The following is a 16,784-nucleotide window of genomic DNA, read 5'->3' as shown; positions in this document are numbered from 1 at the left end:
GTGAGCCTTGCAATTCTCTATCGCTAAAGCCATTAGAGCTGACAGAACCAAATACACTTGCAGATAGAGAGTCTTCTAGAAATTAAGAGAATATGGGAGTTGCACACAGTGAGACACTGTGAAAGATAAATATATATATATATATAACTATATATGTGTATACCTATGTATATGTGCTTTATGTGTACATGTGGAAATAGCTTAATTTATTGAGGAGGAAAAGAAGATTTGTCTCAAAGATAAAGCAGTCATAATGCCTTTCTTTGAAAGAACACTTTTCTTTCATAAGTGCCAAAAGGATCAGGTCAGTGGAATGCTAATTCAGGCACAGGGAGTTGCATTCATGTGTTCACCACTAAGGTGTCTGCACATGGGATAGGTGTCAAAGCAATCACTGGGGTCAGTGGAGGCAGAGCTGTTTATCAGGTCATTGCAAGGTGTTCAATAGATTTATGCCCTAAGTGCCATTGGCTGCCTTGAGTAGGTCCCCACCAATTTCAGCCCCAGAGGACAAAGGGCTTCTGTGGTTCCTCTGCCAAACATAGCAACTCAGATGGCTTGTGGCAACCGTATATGCCTTAGACCTGAGTGTCTTTAGCCTTAGGAGGCTTGTCTAGTTCTAAAACCTGTGTTAAATATCTCCAGTTCCCCATCCCTATCAGACCAAAATGAAAGAGGAGCAGCTTCCAAGAGTTTCTGTTCCATTTTCCAAGAAAAAAGTGGGTTTGCCATAGACTACCATGTCACCAGCTTTTGGAACTAAGCAAAACGTGCAGAACATGTGTAGTTTTTTGAAAGGAACAGCAATGAATGTACAAGGGAAAAATGAGTGGAATTTCTTTTTTTTTTTTTTTTTTTTTTTTAACATTACATAGATTTTGTACATGTATCTTAAATATGGCAAATTTTGTGACATGTTTTAGGACACTGTGTGTTTGTAAACAGCAAGTCCTGGTGTCTGGCTTGAAGCAGTGCATACAAAATTTCTGTATGAATTGTTTCCTTTTTTGTGGTGTGAGATGAACGAAAAGTTTCAGCCTGTTCTTTTGTTCCTTTCTGTAGGTTTCAGTCACCTGAAAGCAAAAAAGGAAGGAAAGGTAGACTTGGGGTCAAAGAATCAATATCTCTTCTTCCTGGCACTCTTCCTGTGTTATGTGTACACAATGATCAGTTTTTTGTGCAAGTTTCTCTGCCTCACACACAGGATTTCAACACTGGCATAAATCTCAGGATGCCCTGACACTGAACTATCTGTGCTTTGCCTTCCTGCAGCATCTGGAAGACACTGTGCACCACAGCAAATATTATCAATATTCATCATCATGTAATATTGAAGCTGACATTATATCATCACGTAATATTGAAGTGGGTAGCTGACTTTCGTTCACATATTGTTTTTTCACCCAGCCCAAGCTTCTGTGATGGGAAATTTACTGTCCTGGTTGGGAACAAATTTGGAAGGTAGCTTCCAAAAGGATGGCTCCCTAAAGGGCAAAATTCAGTGGCCCTTCCCCCTACCTGTTCGGAAGATAACCTCCATCTAGAAAAGTGGAAAAAATTGTTAATTTAACAAACAAAGTATTCACAGGCATTAATAATTAATAATATTAAACTATAAAATCTCTTGCTGTTCTGAAGAGATGACAAATTCAGAAAGTGCTTCTGTGGTTCAGGGAGAGTCCTTTGTGGGTGTTTCTTGGCTCACTGAGTGTCTCTCAATCCCTCTAGTGCTGGAATGCAATGTCCTGAGCCCCAGTGGGCCACAGGAGTGAACTCCCAGTGTTTTACTGGGTTTTCAGTCCAGGAAAGGGCTGAACAGTTCCAAGAAAAAGAAAAGCCACAGTCCAGGGAACTTCTCTACCTCAAGTATCTAAAAAACCAACTAAAAGCAAAGTAGAGTTCTCTCCCACTGTCTGTGCTGCAGACAACCCAGTCCATGAGAGCAAGCTGAAGCTCTTATTTTTATGTTTTTGAGTACAGCCACAGAAACATAAATATAATGTGCTTTTCCTTCTCCCCCAGTTCCCTCTCAGATCTAGATTTAAAAGCACAGATCTCAATATCCAGCATAAGCAGAATAGATGGCTGGGAATGAAATTTAGCATCATAAAGTCAGCCCAGGACATTTACCCATAAGTAAAGTCAGGATTATAGCTGTCTAAAGGGTTATAGGGTTTATTCCAAGATATCCTAAAAAATTTAAGGGTCCTTTTTATAGATTCATGCATAACTCATTATTTTCACCCCTTATCACTGCTGATAATTCATTAGATCATTGCAAGCTTAGCAAATGGTGCTAAGCTGAGTACCAAATAATGACTATAAATTAATACCTGTCACAGGTCCCAGTAGTTTAACTTCAAGCATCTTTTATGATAATTTTATATTTAGCAGAATTGGTTACTGATGAGAAAGCATTGAGCAGATATCTAATAATCTGATCTGTGTTTGCACATGTAAAAGGGATGTTGCAGATGGTAACACCTATGCCCACAGCTCACTGTGGCTATCTTTGGCAGATACTTCCTTTTTTGTACCTTTCTCCCACAAGAATTCTAGAAAAATAAGTAAGGGACAATGTTCATTTTGAGTGTCTACTCTTGACCAGCTGCTCATTGTTGGTGGGGCTGCAACCTGCCCTGCCAAAGAAAACTCTGAAAATCAGAATTTGACATTGTTTTCTTCAGTCCATGTCACTTTTCTTATTATTGAAAAGTAGCCAAATTTTTCCATAAGGGTGGGTGGACTAGAAATAAACAAGAATGAATATTAACTTTTGAAGTTTAACACCTGTGAAACCAATGAAGGAAAGAAAAAGGAATTTCACTTGTGATTAACAATGAGATTCTCAAAATGAAATTAACTAGGCAACTTAGCTCAATAGACTTCCAGTCATTTTAACAGGTCCAGAATATTACTCATATAACATAACACCCTTAATTAAGGTTCTTAAATATAGTGAGTTTGGCAAAAAAAAACAACATAATTAACCTACCTAAAAAGCAAACAAAATATAAAGATAAGGTAATCTGCTTTTCCACTCTCAGTGTTTGTGTTTTATGCATATGTGTAAATAAAAAAAAAAAATTAAAAGAGTACATATGAAAAAAGGAAGCATGGAAATATTTGTTGCTGTTTTCCAATCACCCACAGGCTTTTAAATAGTAGTTCCACTCATATATGACAATAAAATGTGAGGTTTTGGGATCTAAGTCTTTGGGCAGAAAAAAACTGAAAATATTAGTTCTCAAAACTGACACACCAGCAAGAAAATAACATTTTCATAACATTTCATAATTTTTTTTATCTGTTACTTATAAGCTGTATTTTGCATCCACAGCAATTTGATGGTTTCCCCTACAGATATCACTGGTCCTCTTTCTTTGACTGTCTCTCTTATAAACACGAATTTTATCCTCCTCGCATTAAACACGATCCCTATAAAGCTCTCCAGCCTGAAACTCTGACCTTCTTTCCTGAATGTCATATAACTTCCCTGTGCTGCTCTGAACACATCTGAACTTTTGTCATTTAAGCTGGTGTACTTCCTTGGCACATGCACAGCACTAAATCAATCCACCTAGAACTCCAGCCAGGACATTTGCTCTTTTCCATCTGTTCCCACTTCCTCTCTCTGGCTTTGATAGGCGTGCTCCATTCACTGGTGTTTTTAGCCATGCTACAAGGGGAGTTGCCTCCCCCAGCCCCTGGTTCTGCATTCTTTGCCAGTGTCTTCCCCTAGTGTGACTCAGAAACACTTTTGGATCTTTCACAGCATCCTTCCCTATTGTAGTGGTTTGGAAGCAAAGCAAGTGAGAGGCTCCAAGTCAGAAATACAATTTAATGAGAAGAAAAGGGAAAAAAGATAAAATAAATGCAATAATACAAAAGACCACTGACAGAGTCAGAATACAACGTGAGCAGGGTGAAGGAAGCAATCCAGGTGAGGTGGTCTTCCTTAAGCAGTGATCCTGTAGAAAGGTCTGGTAATCCAGTGGGTAAGGGCTGCCTGCGCTGTGCCCAAATCCCAGCTTATATCCAGGTGAGAATGCTTGGCTCCTCCCCCTGGGAGAGCATCTCACAATGGGATGATGAGTCATACCGGGGGGACCTTGATGGCCCATTAAAGAGAGATAACTCCCAGAGGGAGTTATCTGTGAGTCATGCACAAGGCATTGATGGGCCATTAACATAAGGCACCCCAGAGGGATGGGGGCCTGGGAAGAGCACTACTCCAGCAATTGGATTCATCCGTTCATGAAGATGGTGATAGAATACTTTGTGCACATCCTATACTCCAACCCAGGACACCTATCCTGCTTGCTGGCATTTTCCTGTAACCTGCAACTTTTTCCGTGGGTGCTGTACAGATGGCAGCAGCCCTGACTGCTCAGGAGTGGGCACCAATGTCCCCTGAAGAGAAACCACTGCAGTGCCTCCTTTCAGTGTACCCTGTTAACTTGTATTTCTGGAGGTCACAACTCAGATGCTCCCTGCACAGGCTGCTATCTTGTCCTGATTGCTGGCACTCCCCTTGCTGCTGCATCCCTCTTGCTAAGTTCTCTAAAGAAGAGATTCATCTTTTACTACACATTCTTACTCACCAGGGTTGTTAATTGAAAAGCAATAGCTGTGGCAAGAGCAACAAGATCTAACAGCTTATAAAAATACTGCCAACTGCTCAAAGCATATTACTGACCTCAATAAATCCCTCCCTTTTTCTGCAATATCCTGTTTGACCATAGTTGCTTTTACTACTAAAATACTTTCTCATTATGATGGTTCTTGTCTTATTTTTCTCAATGAATAACAAGTTCTGTTCAGGTGTGAGCTGGTTTAGAGCTGGCATAGAGTTAATTTTCTTCACAGTATCTCATATGGGCCTGTATTTTGGATTTGTGCTGGAAACAGTGTTGATAACAGCATGTTTTGGTATCGCTGAGCTGTGCTTACACAGAGTTTTGTGTATACAGAGCACAGACCTAATCTTCCTCTCACCCTACTCCACCAACGAAGAGGCTGGGGATGCCATGATAGAACATGGCATCCCAACCAACTGATCAAAGGATCCTACACTGTGCAGTGTCATGCTCAGCAATAAAAGTTGGGGAAGTAGGAAGGCAGGCAAGGACAGTCAAAGTGACGATGTTTGCCTTCACAAGTCACTGCTATGTGTATGGGAGCCTAGTTTGCCTGGAGATATCTGTCCACTGGAAGTGGTGAATTAATTTCTTGTTTTGCTTTGCTTGCGTGTGTGTGACTTTTATTTTACTTATTAAACTGTCTTTATCTCAACTCACAAGGTTTTCCTCCAGTTCTCTCCCTCATCACACAGCGGGGGAGTGAATCAGTGACTGCATAGGGCTGAGTTGCAAGCTGGGCTTAAACCACAACATGTTATATCTCCTGTTTTCTCTACTATGAAAGCTAAAGGCTATTCTTTATTATTCCTTCCTGAAACTCACCTGTCTTTCTCCATCCTTCTGCCCAAGGAAAAAGTCTTAATTTTCTGAGCTCTTATTTCCTCTCTGGATTTTGAATAATAATCTTCACCTTCTGGGCATGGGTTTCCTGTGCCAGTTCACCTTTAATCAGTGTGGAATTTAAAAAAAAAAAAAAAATCTTGAGTTAACTTACCTTTGTAAATTATCAGCACAAGGTTCCTGGATGTGACCCAGGTTAAAGTGTTTAAGAATCCCAACACACTGGATTTAAATCCATGCCCTAAACCATGTCAGCTTTCTTTACAGTGAGGCCTGAAAGCCTATAGACATAGATTAAGTTACTTGCAATAAGATATTGCTGTAGTTATTACTATTTAAAATGTAATGTGCTTTTTGCTTTTTTCAGGAGAACTTTTTTGTCCACAAGTAAGAAATAACTATAAAAAATAATAAAATGTGCAACACTATATTTTGGAACATATTTTATATAGGCATTTGCACTGTTTCTTCTTGGCTGATGGCCAGCAAAACCATTAACAGCAACTAATGGCACAGAAGGAAATTTTCTTCCAGTACTATTTACTAATTGCTAGGAAAGAAAACTAAAAATAGACTTTACAAGTTTAGGAGCCAGACTGCAAAATCTGAGAGCACTCTATTAACTTCTAGCTGCTCTACAGCTTTACACTCTCTGAAGTTCTGGGTCATTGATTTCATCAACGAGAAGAGTAAGAATGAAGCAAAGGAGGGAGATTTGACTCCATCTATGCACTAATTGTCTTAGTAGTTTATTATTTTTCTCTAGTCCTAATATAAACCCATAGTTAGAAACTGGATGTTTTGCTCCTACGTCTGATGGGTAATTATACAATGCTCTGCAACTTCTACAATATTTGAGGAATTTAGGAGTCAATTTTGAGCGTATCTGTCAAACATACACTGGCCAAAATGCACAGCCTCCTCTTTTTCATGTTGTATGTCTAGTCCCTTCCCATGACATTCCTGATATCCCATTAATCCTTGTCTCAGAGAGTTTGTCTCTGTCCAGTTCCCCCAAACAATTAGTGGATTAAATCTTCTTAAAGATGAAACGCTGAATTTGCAGCTCACAGTAATTCCTCCATTAAAGCTGTCTCTCCTGAGAGAGACATCACCCTTAGAAGATGAGACACTACCCCTTCTTCACCTTCTTTCAGATTTCCACATTCTCTCTGTTCCCAGGGTCTGCCAGCAGTTCATATCACCCACCAGCCAGTTTTGGAGATCCTGGACCCCCATGGCTCTGCCATGCAGAAGCAGGTTTCACACCTCTGTTGCCCTACTCTGTGCACCTATGTGGCCTAAGACCACATCATATGGATACTAATTTTGCCCTCAATTAAACATCGTGTGGCAACCGTGTGGCTCACAGTGCAATTTAAGACCTGCGTTTGTATAACACTTTCCCTTAATATCATGTTTTAATTTAGATTTATGATATGTCAATATAACTTGCTGTAGGACTGAGATCTGGCTCAAGGCTTTTGTTTAAAAACACTGTGGAGCACTTCCTCCTCCGGTGGGGCTGGGTTTATTTGTTGATTTTCAGGTACAGAACTGTATTTCATTGCTAATTCAGTATCGGTACAAAAGAAAAATCCTCCCCTGTTTTAATAATGTACTACTCTTTTCATAAAAGGAAGTCATATAATTTCTCTGGCACAATAAGGAAATACAAACAGATCTCAAGTTCCATAAAACTTTGTACAGTTTCAGTACAGATGATTCATCACAACCTGCTAGGCATAAAAGCTGCAAACATGAGAAAACTTGTAGGGTTTTCTTCCTCTGGTGGTGCTTTTCAAGTCTGTTAGTTTAGATTGTACCTGTCCTGAATCAGAAACCCTTTGTGAGAAATGTGAAATCATAACTTAGAGAAATAAGTTCTTTTATGGACCAGGACATAAAAGCAATACCAGCAATATAAAAAAGAGAAACACGCAGGTAGCACTGCTATCTCTAACTCTTGAATCTCTGACTCTTAGAGTAGCATTTACAGGCTTTGAGTTGGGCAGCTAAGCAAGGTCTGAGTGGAGGAGTCAGAAGGAAACTTGACAAAAACATGCCCGAACTTGATGCATTTCTTAACTATAGATTTTACTTTAGTTCAGCTGTAAGCATGGGTTTACAGACTTTTGGACTCAATTCATCTCTTCGGGTAAAATCATTTCAACTGTAATGGCAAGACACAGAAAACAGTGGCAATGCAGCTTCCATTCTGCAGAAAGGAACTTCTTCAGAGAAACTAGGCATCTTGGACTTACCCAAAATTGCTAAAGACCATACTTCTTTCTTCTCCTGCTGCTAGGGAGGAGAGTGGAGCATGGGCACACAGAGCCACTTGGAAAGGAGCTCTATAGAAAGGTTGGGAGGTCAAGTGCTGTAGCGCACATCCTGCTGGTTATTTCTGCCTTGCTTTTTTTTAAGGAAAAGCTTCCCTATACAAAATGTAGGAAGACACACTACTAAAATCTGGGAGACAAACACAGGGCCTCTGTTTTCTGCTAGCCAGCAGGCTATAGCGTTGGGTTCCCTCTACTTTTGGTCCCAGTTTCTTGCTTCCTATCTGCATTGCTGGTCCAGTTGCAGTGTGGAAAATGGTGCATGCATTTGGGCACACAAAGTGGGAGTGGGGAATGGAGAAGTTAGATACTTTACAAGAAAATCTCCCACTTGCTGAATCATAAAAATGTTGTGTCTGTTCTTGCCATTCCATGTTTACATATAAAATCCTGACAGCACTCCTGCCTGAAAACTCCTCTGGATTTGTACATACAAGGATACCTCCTTTATTCATCCAAAACAACTGTAGGTGAGTGATAGGAGCCTACATACTGAAATTGATTTAAGTAGCTGGAGTCATGGATCATCACAGTAGATGATTTTATGCACTTTTGCAGAGCCAAAACCTGAGTTACCGGGAGGTTCTCAAGTGCTGAAAATGTCCACCAAAAATCCTTTTGACTTAAGATCTTGTTTAGACATCTTCAGTGACATTTACGTGCCCTAAAAAATGCCTTTCTGTTTTTAACTCTTTTCCAGAATGCAGCTGCTCAGCTGCTCTGAAATTAAAAAAAAATAATAATAATTTTAAAAAAAATTAACAAAACCCCCACACACCTCTATGCAAGTTGAACTAATCAACAATCTGTGCTTTCACAAGTCAGGGATGCCCTTTACACATTTCTATCCTCTGGATGCAGACCATAGTATGAAACAAAGGCAGTGGCAGCTTCCACTCACAGCATTGCATGCACCCATCTACTGCTGCTTAAATCCATGTCCAAACCCCTACAAATATCATGTTCTCATCTTTCCTGAAGTGTTTTGTTGGCAAGAAAGCTTGATATAAGTACATAAGAATTTGAGTCTTCTCTGAGCCACTAAGTACCTTAATACAACTCTTGAAAGTGATACGAGAACAAGTACACTGGTCCCCAGAGGAGAATCATCGTTTGGTTCATATAAAAGCTTTGTTATTTCTTTTGAAGCAGTGCACCAGGAGCCCTAGAGATGCAAACACTGATCTTCTCTGCTCCTCATATAACTAATGACCTGGCTGGTGCCATTGTTTCTGTCTCTTCTTCTGACTCATACTCCTCTACTTCTCTGACAGTGAACTGAGCCTTTTGCATTGGAGCTAGAGCCTTTTGCATGTCTGCTCTGGTGAAACGATGACGGCTGATTGAATTTCCTCTTCGTCCTGACAGATTAGATGGACCTGCTGGTCTATCCAAGTGTGCCATTGGAATCAGTTCTTGGTGGTGTTTTGCTTCCAGTGGCCGTAGCCGGGGCTGGGATCTTGATATTAATGGGAACGCAGCATCAGAGCCACTTCTATGCTGATCTAAAGAAAAATAGACAAATAATGCATTTTTTAAAGAAGAGAAAAGAGAAATGCCATGGTATTGGAAAGGAGAGATAAAGGGTATTTGATACAATGCCCTGACACTGAAGTATTTTAAATAATTACTACTGAATAAAGAAGAAGTCAAGAATTAAAAATAGCCCTAATTTCTAATTTTCATCTCAAAGCTGATGTTTAAAAGATTTTATTTACCCTATTTCAACACTGAAACCCTAGAAGCTAAGCACATTCACCTACCTTTTGCTATCTTACAGACCTGCCCAGTGCCTTTACTGCAAGGATGAAGGGCAAGAATGAAATGCAAGAGTGTTCCTTTATGTAATTTGAAGTTTTCTCAAATTTCACAAGTGTACCTAGTAACATGGTTTAAAAGCATTTTTAAACTCACAGCACAAAATAAAAGTGTGACAAAGGAGATAATTCTGGTCCATTAAAAATCAAGTTTGCCAGTGACCTGTGACTAACAAGTGGGAAGAGAACAGTTTCATCTGAAACCAGGGGTGCTTTGATTGCTTTGATTACTTTGGGTGTGTCAGATGTGCTCCTACCAGCTTGCTTTGCCACAAGTACACTGTAAAAATTTGCCTGCAATGGGCCAATAACTGGTATTCTCATCCTGCTGAGTTTCTAGAATATATTTTTTCACTTTTTTAAATCCTCTTGTAGTCTAATTACATAGTAGGAAAATATTTAATGTAAGAAACAACTCCTAACAATCTAAACTAGGAGGTTCTGGGATATAAGTACAAAGGTCTATGAACAGTAAAATTAGTCCAAATCATGCTACAATTAAAGTACACATGTATTGACAATGGCCACAGTGTCAAAATGTAAAAAATTATTGCAGATCTATAGGTATTAAACTATTTTAAGCTAATGCTTATTTCACAGTAAAGCACTGTTGCTCATAGGCCACATGGACATGCTACACCCTAAGCAGGAGAGGACTTCTTAGACTTCCAGGGTTTCTACCTAGCTCCTTGGGAGCATCACTGCTACAAAGTATGAATGATACATACTGCCAAAGAAATAATTCATAAAATCATAGGCTGGTTAGGGTTGGAAGGGACCTTTAAGATCCCTTACTTGCAGCCCCGCTGCCATGAACAGGGAACTTTCCACCTTTCAGACCAGGTTGCTCAGCCCCATCCACTTGCTCATGAGCACCCTCAGGAATGGGAAGTCCATAACTCGTCTGAGCAACAACAACCTCTCTGGACAGAGATGTATATGAGTAGCAGAAATATAAATATATGAGTGGCAGAAAGAGCTGATAGGTGATTCAAGAATTTATTTGTGGTCATTTCTGGCCTTTTACTTGCTAAAATTTCTGCACATACTATATATAAGACCTAAGCCAAACTTGCTGGAAGATGTTTTTCCCCAGAAGGTCTTCCAGGCATAGACAGAAGAGATGACATTTCTCTCTGAAAATGTCTATGTGCATATACGTGGTTGTCACTCTAATTCCCTACATACTGAGTACTTCTCCTCTTAGTTTCCATGTGCAATTCATCTCATCCCAACAACTTATGAGAGGACTTTAGGGTGGCTTTTTCCTGCTGAAGACACTTTAAGTGGTGTTAATGCTACACAACGGCCCTAAGACCAAAAAGTCTACTTATTTGGATAGATTACAAGGCAAGGCTTAAAAATCAGGCCTGTCTATTAGGAAAAAAGTGCTTGCATTCACTGCCTCAGGATTTAGCTCTCTCCCCACTAAAATAATATGCCTCTTCTTACAGCAGCATTTGGTCCCTTGAAAGTGTCTGCAGTGATTTTAGGTCTGAGATTGCTGTGTGGAATACTTTAATTCTTTTAGAAAGACACATATCTCCTGTGATGATGACCTGATAGACAGAACAAAAAAAAAAAAATCCCCTCGAGTAACATTTATTTCTTTCCCCTGTGTAGATCCCACGGGTTTCCATTTTGCTGCCAACATGTGTGTGTGCCCATACAGGACTTTGAATGGAGTGTTTAGGGCAGGAACCAAAGACAGTGAAAGGAAGAGACTTGTGAAGTCCAGGGAGAAACAAGTGGTGGAAAAAAAAGTGAAAAGGATAAAAAGGGTCAGTCAGTACATATGTCCAGTAATGCCCTGCCCTTGATCAGCACAGTCTGTCTTGTTTTTTGTTTGACTACACTTTTGACTGTGTCCTCTATCAGCAGCTCCCCATACTGTGTGCTTGTGGGGGGGGATGCTGAGTGTCAGCAGCTGGGGTGCATCTGTCAGTGCAAAATTCTTGGCGATCATCAAGCCAGAGTAGCCATTAAGTAGGGTAAGAGGATTGGGAACTGCCTACTGGAGCAACCGTGAGTCTGGAACAAAGACTGAGGAGGGAAGAAGTTTTGTAGGTTGACTACTGGAGGGAGCAGGAGGTCCAGAGCAGTGACTGAAGAGACCATGGGATCTGTGGTTGGTTACCAGTAAGGCCATAATGTGGACTGGGTACCAAAGAGGCAGGATTGCATGTGCATGTCCCTGTGTGTGAGGCAGGAGGAGACGGGGGGATCCAAGAAGTTGCTCCAGGGAACAACTGGAGCTACTGAAGGGTCCTATAATATGTGAGGTGAGTGTAAGACCATCTCTATGTGTGTATGTGTGCAGCAGCTCCTATGGGGTTCTGCCCCCAGGGATTTACATGCCCAAGTGCCACCAAATGTGCAGATGGAAGCTCCAAGGCCAGCAACTGAGCAGAGCATGTATCTCAGGCCAGCTACTGAAAATTTAGATAGCATGTATGTATTTATAATTTTTCACTAACAGTCTATCAGCCAGAGAGGGGACAAGGATGAGGCCACTGGTGCTGTTCGCATTTGTGTGAGCCCTGTGCCATGTCTGTGCTGCTCTCTCTGCCTGGCTGGGTACACAGGCACTGAATTTTGGTGTGGGGGTGCCTGTTGGGAATACCTGAGCAGTGTTGGTACCTGCAGACCTGGAGGCATAGAGCTCCATCAGTCTCACCTGGACTGGGCTACAGGTTCAGTGAGTCATAATAATTTTGCCTCCGGCCGTGTCTGTGGGGCTGCAGGGAAGAGATAATTTGTGTTCTTGAGCTTGGCCAGGTGGAACTGCAGGGATCACAGGAATATTTGTTCATGAGGGAAAAAAAGAAAAGCAGGAGGTGCTGGAACAAAACAGAAACTGCTGCAGTAACAATCATATAAACAACACAGATAAAACAGAAAGGAGAGAAGGGTGTAGCTCATTTAAAGAGGCCGTTGGCTTCCATGGGAGTGTGCATGTGGTACTGTTAAATTCACCAAACAACTTGCCAAGTTTCTTTCATTACTGGGGTAGGGTAAAGCACTTCCATTACCTGTAAAAGTAACATGCCTGGCTTTTCTTCTTGTGGGCTGGCGTGGACCCTGAGGCAAGGAGAGGTAGCGTACTTCCGTGGTGTTAACCTGTGTAGGAGACAGAAGTGTGTCCAGTGCCTATGACTGCCTCCACTTGGCACTTACTTGGTGAAACAGTGAAGAGGTATGGCAGTATGCTGCACCTTCACAGCCAAATTTTGAGAGATATGAATAAGATCAATGCTTTGTTTGGATGGTTGAACTCAGGCTCAGCTCCAGTGAGAATGTCTGTCTTATATAATGGCCAAAGGGGTTTTTACTGTCGCCACAGATAAACATGTTCTTCTAAGATTCATCTTTCTTGTTTCAGGTGAAAAATTTGAATACAACTAATCTATCCAACAAGAACTTATTTATCTTCCTTAACCATTATTATCTCAGCTATAAATGTCTGTGCTGTTAAATGCTTATCTTTGGTCAGACAAATCTCTTACTGACTGACATTTGCATCAGGCCTTTTTTGATTACACTATACTTTGCACATGCAAAATCAATGCAAGTTATATTATTTTTCTACATACAGTCAGAGTAGCTGATTTCTGACCAATATATAGAGCTTGGACATGAAAACTTTGCAGCTCACATGCTAAGGGAAGCTCTTTCTGCTGCATGAGCACACTGGGAAAATAATAATTTTAATTACAGAAAAATCACGTTAAAACAAGCGTCTTTCTGTATTTACAGAGAAGCAGAGGCATTTTTACATAAATAGTAGATGGATAACAGGATAACAGGTACCGGTCTGCCCCAAGGCAAGCTGTTTCCCTTCCTGCAACTTTGCCTCAGGCTGTGTTCCCGTCGGATGAGGATTTCCTGCGCTTGTCTCTCACTTGTGTTAGTGGGAAGATTGTGCCGGTTGTACGCTGGTGCCTGAAACGGAAAATGCAGCCAGCTCATTTTCGTTGTATTTGCAATGTTAATCAGTCTGATCAGTCATAGGGCCAAAGAGACATCTGCCTCAGCTCAGTCACTGACCCAACACAGATCTGCTTGGTATGACACGGCAAAATGCAGCCATGCACAAATCTCACTGCTGCAGAGCAAGATGGGAGGAAACATGAACACAGTTGTAAGTGTCAGACCTCAAGGGCTGCAGCTGGATGCCATTTTTGATAGACTCTTGCCTGTTCAAAATGCAGCTATATAAAATATACCTACTTATGAAGGCTTATCATCTCTGGCTTGTCCTGTCTTTGTCATCTCTGTTCTCATCTCATCAACTGTAATTGGGAGCTACAGATATGAGGCAGGTCCCAAGAAAGAGATAACTGGTTAACTTGGCTCTGAGCTTTGGTCCTAATATTACTGAGCCTGGAGCAAGCTTCAGATGTACCCAGGAACAAAGAATGTATATCCAGAATGAGATGCACAGCTGAGTTTCCTTTCCTTGGACAAACTACAAATTTAATGTTACCCTAAAACTGAGCATCACTTAAGACAAGCTTTTTAGTTTATCACATACACCTAGTAAAATGAAGGAAATAATTATCTGCCTTAAAGAGAAAAATTCACTGAACTTTATAAGCAGTCTTAAAAAATAGAATCTGATTTCAGTTTCATTTGCAAGGGTTCTTTGTAAAGTTGGACTGGTGAGCAAGAGCTGTTCTGAGCTGAAAAGAAGTATTAGAAGTGGCATTATTTTCCTTCCAATCTTTCATTTCCAAAAGCAAACCATTCTCAATGCTACATAGGAAATGACTGGCACAAATAGTCATTACTGTAATTGATTTTGAAGAGAGAGAGTTCATTTCAGTAAGCTAAGAGATGACTATATATGCAAATTTTTGTTGGTAAGATAAGAAATTAATATCATAGGGATAATTAGCCATGGCGAATCAAACAATGTTAGGAATTAATAACATATTAATAACGCGACATTTAAATAGCAGGCCCCAGCATTTTCTAGTACACGTGTGTTACATGAGTTAGCCTTGTTTATCGGCATAATTTCAAGGTTACTGTAATGCATCCTCTACCAGTCATTGCTGTGGGCGAGCTCTCAATTGTCTGTTCAGTGCCTGACTGGATTTAAGTAGATGCCATACCCCGGGCTGCATCAGGGTCACTAGGAATTTCCGCAAAACAAATCCCCCCCGAGGTATTAGCACACCACTTTTACAAGGGGAAAAAAGATCCCGCCTAAACGTGCAAAAGGAAACTCGGAGAAAGCGAGGACTTTTTCCGCTGCCGCGGTGCGGGTGAAGCCTGCCCGCCCCCGGCGCCGGGCCGCGCTCCCGGGAGGAGCCCCGGCAGGGCGCTGCCCATCCGCACCGCCCAGCGGCGAGGGAAGCCTGACCTCTACAGCTCAGCCACGCATTTTCATGGCTTTTCGCGCTGCCGTCAGGGTGAAAAGCTGATGGTTAAAAAAAAAAATAAAAAAAAAAAAAATAAAAAAAGAAAGCCACCCAAACCCAGCTTTCCTTTATTCCCAAACCCTGGGCTCTTCCCTCCCTGCCCGCTCCGGTCTGCTGCGGGTCCCCGCAGGTGCCCCGGGGCCGCGGTACGGGGAGGGCAAACAAGGGCTGCGGGTCTGCAAACACAGCGCGACAGCGGTGGCTCACACACCCTTTGTCGCACTTGGTACAGGTTGTGTGCCAGGACATCTCTCATGGACTCCACCTCTGCCGGGGACAGCCTGTGTGCGCGCTGGTTCCTGCCGCTCCTGTAAATAAAAGGGAAAATTAAATATGATATTAATGAGCTGATTAAATACTAATCCCATGAAAAAAATGCATGGTCTATTTTCAGTCCTAGAACAGAAGCCTTTCAGTGTAAGCCCATGTAGAGCCTTTCAGTGACCAGCAACACCTGGAAATCATCCAAAGATAAATAAATAAAAAAAAAAGGTCAAATTTTGCTCTTTAGTTGGGTTTTTTACCCTTATAGTGGATAGTCAAATTGGGCCATAAGCTGGCATAGCTGGCAGCAGAAACCCTTCTTTCTTAAACCTCCATAAGGAAGTTCATATTTAAGGATTAGATTAGGCCACAGCCAGCTCAGGAAATCACTGCAAGTTTCCTCCTCTGTCTGAATAAAGACCTCAGCATGGTCTAGCAGTCTGGGCCTTTTAATGTTACTGCTTTTTAGTCCTTTGAGAAAGTGAAGAAAACCCTTAAGAACAAAGGAGTATGTCAGTTATGAAGTCTGAGAGACCTGATCAGTGATGAGGAGAACATATAGAGTTTCCTTGCTCCTGAACCTGTTTCTCCATTTGAAATTAAAGAACCACCTAAAAGATAGCCATCTTTGTGTCTTTAAAAAACTATGACAAGCCCACAGTCACTTGTAGCTGCCTGGCTTTTTCACTAGCAAAACAGTGAAGGAGGGCTGCTGTGAAATGTTATCAGGTTTCACTATATCAGTCACTCACTGTGAGAGTTAGTGTTCAGATGAATTCCCAGGAAAAGAAAGGGAAATAGATAGTGATCATCCAGGATGAATCAGTCTGAGTTCATCTTGTTGTTCCTGATTTTATCCTTTCTCCATTTTGCTTCCTTGCCTCTTAAAATAAAGGGATTGCAGGTGCTACTTTTCAGCTAATTGATGCCCTTAAAGAGTTGTGTGTAAATTGTGCAATTAAAAAATCAATGATGATCAATGTACAGTATTGCCGAAGTTTTGTATACATCTATCTCACATTTCCCCTAAAATAAATTAAAAATTTTAATGGCAAAGGAAGGTTGATTCGAGCTAAACTGTGATTATGATGTAAACATAGGGGAAATGTTGCAATTTGCAATTACATCCAGTTTAACAATATTGCTACTGTTTTGTCCTATAATCTACAATGAATATATAATGATATATTTCAAGGTTTTGGAATGTGTTTTCATTCTGCCATCAGACCAAAACAGAGATCTGACTTTTTTTTCTGTGAAATAAAACCAGAGAGAAATTAGCAGCAGGTTAAAGTGTAGTATTAGTGGTAGGACTGGGATAAGCAACAGGTTGAGGACCTTACTGAAGCCTGAGTGACTCATGAGCCTGCCACTGAGCTCCTGGCAAGTCAGTGTGACAGAAAAGGACTGCCTTTCTTGATTTGACCAGAAATATTATCCTGTCCCTGATAA

General features: G+C 41.0%; 1 protein-coding gene across 1 annotated transcript in view; it reads right to left on the bottom strand.

Moving 5' to 3' along the window:
• Positions 1 to 8,609: 8,609 nt before the first annotated feature.
• Positions 8,610 to 16,784, bottom strand: part of SLC9A4 (solute carrier family 9 member A4) — a 31,238-nt gene continuing 23,063 nt past the window's right edge. Inside the window, exons 9-12 of the mRNA XM_066313693.1 lie at positions 15,280 to 15,376; positions 13,453 to 13,584; positions 12,675 to 12,762; positions 8,610 to 9,330 (exon numbers count right to left, since the gene is read on the bottom strand). Of these exons, the coding sequence (XP_066169790.1) occupies positions 9,023 to 9,330; positions 12,675 to 12,762; positions 13,453 to 13,584; positions 15,280 to 15,376 (625 nt within the window). The 3' untranslated portion in view covers positions 8,610 to 9,022. The remainder of the gene's footprint in view (positions 9,331 to 12,674; positions 12,763 to 13,452; positions 13,585 to 15,279; positions 15,377 to 16,784) is intronic.

The sequence above is a fragment of the Sylvia atricapilla genome, chromosome 2, assembly GCF_009819655.1.
Source record: "Sylvia atricapilla isolate bSylAtr1 chromosome 2, bSylAtr1.pri, whole genome shotgun sequence".
NCBI lineage: Eukaryota > Metazoa > Chordata > Aves > Passeriformes > Sylviidae > Sylvia > Sylvia atricapilla.
This window is presented reverse-complemented; position numbering and strand designations above follow the sequence as displayed.